Source organism: Quercus suber, unplaced genomic scaffold (assembly GCF_002906115.3).
Source record: "Quercus suber isolate HL8 unplaced genomic scaffold, Cork oak 2.0 scaffold_276, whole genome shotgun sequence".
NCBI lineage: Eukaryota > Viridiplantae > Streptophyta > Magnoliopsida > Fagales > Fagaceae > Quercus > Quercus suber.
In genome coordinates this window covers 699,448-704,159 of record NW_027069732.1, presented here as the reverse complement: position 1 = coordinate 704,159, position 4,712 = coordinate 699,448, and the positions used below count along the sequence as shown (strand labels likewise).

General features: G+C 38.2%; 1 protein-coding gene and 1 pseudogene across 1 annotated transcript; both read right to left on the bottom strand.

Moving 5' to 3' along the window:
* Positions 1–648: 648 nt before the first annotated feature.
* Positions 649–2,812, bottom strand: LOC112010712 (UPF0481 protein At3g47200-like; annotated as a pseudogene).
* Positions 2,813–2,818: 6 nt separating this feature from the next.
* On the bottom strand, positions 2,819–4,344 carry LOC112010710 (UPF0481 protein At3g47200). Its single transcript, XM_024043065.2, has one exon. The coding sequence runs from the start codon at positions 4,325–4,327 to the stop codon at positions 2,819–2,821; it is 1,509 nt and encodes a 502-aa protein (XP_023898833.2). The 5' UTR covers positions 4,328–4,344.
* Positions 4,345–4,712: the final 368 nt, after the last annotated feature.

Genomic DNA, 4,712 nt, shown 5'->3' with positions numbered 1-4,712 from the left:
TTCTTCTCTACAATCTCAGCAATTTTCTATTTCATTCATAATAGTTAACACTTCCTCAATACTCAAACTCCTCCTTGATAGATGGGATGTGATCTATCAACAATGACAAGAGAATGTAGCAACAAGTTGATACACAGTTTACAAATGCTGCTGCAACTGCCCCTTGCATGTAGAAAAGAGAGGACAGAGAGATTTGAGTCTATTTCCACCTTTTCTTTTACAAGATTAAATCATAATATAGGCGACATATTGGATCAAGTATTCATCTCAAACTTAATTTCATATACATTTAACACAATTTGCACACAAAATCCTAGGCATAATTATTTCCATTTCACACACATTACATCAATTTGGAACGCACACTCTGACTGACTTATTTCATACATTCACGAATACATCAAGACCAAATTAAACAAATTTATACAATATGTGACCTTCGGATGATGACCCATGTGAAAACATAACTAATGTTGAATTCTTTGAAAACATAACTAGCGCTGAATTCTTATTAAAGTGTTTTTATTTGGCAACCACCGACTGAAAGGCATAGAAACCATGTACTTTAGCTAGCTAGACACTTGGAAAGAGAAAGCAAATCAATAGAACTTTACCTTTTGCAAGGTTTGTGTTCAATTTTTGCATAAGTCATCTCATGGTCCTGACAGCATACCAAGTCTGAGCGGCAGTTAGACCAAGTCCTAGTAATACACCACAGAAAGCAAGAAACGTCCAAGGACTGCTGAAATGGTCGTGGATGAATTCAGCCATCCATGTTGTACATTTGCAGTCATAGAATCTCTGGATCTGCAACTTGACTTTCAGATATAAATAGGGGTTAGGCACCAAGTTGGTCCCTATCTTATTGAAGAGCTGAGCCACTTCTTCATCACTGCCAAGGAGGTTGTGGAGTATCCGTGTTTTCCTTAGCATCTTAACATCGCTGGCTTCATCGATCAATGAATCAAGAAAAGATATGTAAGACGTGATCCCGAAATCATTTTCAAAATCCAGACACATTTCATAGGCTATCAAGTTCAAGAACTTCAGCCTCGTTGAGTCATCCACAATAATTGGTGGAAGATAAAGGTGCTCAAAGTGAAGGATTTGTTTACTGAAATGTATGTTACGCAAGCAACTGTTGTCACTACGTTTCAAATGGATACCTGCTGCTTTAAGCTCCTGAATGTTGCGATAGGATTGCCAATCTTGGACTGCTTTTCCCTTCGGAATCATATAAGATTCCAGTTGTGCTTTACCCAAGAGTTTTGTTCTCAGATGATCGAGAAGATGGATGGGCTCTTCATCCATTGATGTTATTTGTTCTTTTAGCTTCTCCTCTAAACAAAATGTATTGCCTTTCTTGCCTTTTGTTTGTTGCTGCTTCAATTGGTGGTCGTCTGGTGCCATACTGTGGTGTGCAACAAAAGTTTCAATTGATTCCCTCAACTCCTTTTCCATCTTACTCAAGCCCATCAACCATTTGAGAAGACGATAAGGAAGTTAGTTCTCCAGCAAGAACAAATCCTGTTGTCCAAATGTAACACTGTCAGTTTTTATGTTCAACTGTTTGAACTGGTCTTTAGTAGCGTAGTATATGTATTGTAGTACCGCGCAACCATCCACGAACAACACCCAAGCGAGGGACTCATCTTCATATTTTTTGGTCACCTCCTCCTCGAAGCATTCCCTCAGTTCCTTGATGTTCTCCTCAATCTTGTTGTATAAATCTTTTATCTCCTTGCCGCTTTGGTGCTTTCATACTGGTTCATATTAGTAGTGTGTTCTGCCCTTGAGTAGTTTATATTGTGTGTGTGTGTGTGTGTGTAAAATTTGGGGAAACTAGACATTACCTACAGCTCTGAAAATTGTCTGTTTTCACTATTGCACACAAACTGTTTGTTAGAATGCCACACACAAGTTCATATTGTATAAATCATTGTGTGCGCTTCATGTACTCTAGCTTAGGGCATGCACTATGATCATACAAGGTTATTAATGAGCATATTGCATAGCCTTATATGACATGTATTCATTCCTTTGTTTTGCCATTGTCATTTTCTTTTAGATTATTCATTATAACACCTAGAGGATCTCTACCTTTTGATTCTCATCTATTTTGTGATCATTCTAATGCTAGTGAAAGTGAAGATGTAGCCATCAAGGACTTCTTTCATGGACATAGGGTGTCACTTCAAAGCATATAACCCTTGTGTCCTCTCCTACTCTTTCCTATTGCTTCTTCTCTACAATCTCAGCAATCTTCTATTTCATTCATAATAGTAAACACTCCCTCAATACTCAAACTGCCCTCCTTGATAGATGGGATGTGATCCCAGGCCTCTTGTACAATGAGAAGAGAATGTAGCAACAAGTTGATATACAGTTTACAAATGCTACTGCAACTGCCCCTTGCATGTAGAAAAGAGAGGACAAAGAGATTTGAGTCTATTTCCACCTTTTTCTTTACAAGATTAAATCATAATATAGGCGACATATTGGATCAAGTATTCATCTCAAACTTAATTACATATACATTTAACACAAGTTGCACACAAAATCTTAGGCATAATTATTTCCATTTCACACACATTACATCAATTTGGAATGCACACTAACTTATTTCATACATTCACGAAAACATCAAGACCAAATTAAACAAATTTATACAATATGTGGCCTTGGGATGATGACCCATGTGAAAACATAACTAATGTTGAATTCTTTGAAAACATAACTAGCGTTGAATTCTTATTAAAGTGTTTTTATTTGGCAACCACCGACTGAAAGGCATAGAAACCATGTTGTACATTTGCAGTCAATTAAACTTTACCTTTTGCAAGGTTTGTGTTAAATTCTTGCATAAATCATTGCATGGTCCTGAGCGGGAAGACTCAACAGCATACCAAGTCTGAGCGGCAGTTAGACCAAGTCCTAGTAATACACCACAGAAAGCAAGAAACGTCCAAGGACTGCTGAAATGGTCGTGGATGAATTGAGCCATCCATGTTGTACATTTGCAGTCATAGAATCCCTGAATATGGGACTTGACATCCTTATATATATCGGGGTTAGGCACCAGGTCATTGCCTATCTCATTGAAGAGCTTAGCCACTTCTTCATCGCTGCCAAGGAAGTTGTGGAGTATCCGTGCTTTCCTTAGCATCTTAACATCGCTGGCTTCATCGATCAGTGTATCAAGAAAAGATATGTAAGAGGTGATCCCGAAATCATTTTCAAAATCCAGACACATTTCGTAGGCTATCAAGTTCAAGAACTTAGGCTTCGTTGAGTCATCCACAATAATTGGTGGAAGAGAGAGGTGCCCAAAACGAAGGATTTGTTTACTAAATGATATGTCACGCAAGCAACTATTGCGACTACGTTTCAAACGGATACCTGCTGCTTTAAGCTCCTGAACATTGCGATAGGATTGCCAATTTTGGATTGTTTTTTCCTTTGAAATCGAAATAGAATCCAGTTGTGCTTTACCCAAGAGTTTTGTCCTCAGATGATCGAGAAGATGGATGGGCTCTTTATCCATTGATATTATTTGTTCGTTTATCTTCTCATCTGAAAGAACTATATCGCCTCTCTTGCCTTTTGTTTGTTGCTGCTTCGATTGCTGTTCGTCTGGGACCATACTGTGTTGTGCAAAGTAAGTTTCAATTGATTCCCACAACTCCTTTTTCATCTTACTCAAGCTCATCAACCATTTGAGAAGGCGATAAGGAAGTTGGTTCTCCAGCAAGAACAAATCCTGTTGTCCAAATGTAACACTGTCAGGTTTTATGTTCAACTGTTTGAACTGGTCTTTAGTAGCGCAGTATATGTATTGTAGTACCGCGCAACCATCCACGAACAACACCCAAGCGAGGGACTCATCTTCATATTTTTTAGTCACCTCCTCCTCGAAGCATTCCCTCAGTTCCTTGATGTTCTCCTCAATCTTGTTGTATAAATCTTTTATCTCCTTGCCGCTACCATTGACGAATTCATATGTTAGCACAAGCTTGTACGTTTCTCCTAGCTTGTACTTTTCTTTACCATGATGGATGGGACCAAGTGATACTACCCTTGGCTCATAGTACTTCTTAAAATCCTCTTGATCTCGCAGCAAGAATATAACCTTTTGTATCTTTGGAGATGGAGAGTGATTCTTTGCATTTTCTCCTGCCTTCTTTACAGTTTCAAACCTTGCCTCCAGGGTACTGGTTTCTATTGAAATGCTGTGCACTTGGGCCTCCTCAGTGGCACCTCTACTTGTTTCGCAAGCTTCTCTTGTGACAGCGTTACTCAAACAGGACTCCATGGAAACAGAATGCATAACTAGTTTGCTGCAAACAAGGCAATTGAATTTTGGAACTTAGCTGTGCTTGTATATTTCCAGTCATTTATAGTACGGGGAAACTTAAGCTTGAGAAATTTAGGACTTATGCTCTTAGTCGATTATTTAATTACTTGGGACGAAATGTACAGTGTTATGAAGCAGCTACATTTTATGACTTGATAGGCATCGCAAGTATGGAATATATTCATCTACAAAATATGTGGAAAAAATATAGAAAAGTGAAAGTAGCTGATGGATTTTATTGCATGGCACACTTTTTGAATAAACTATGAATTATGACTAGCTTTTTGTTCTTATCCATCGAACAGGAATTCGTTTCAGGAAATTCTTTGTTCTTTATACTAGCTTTATGCTATCTGCT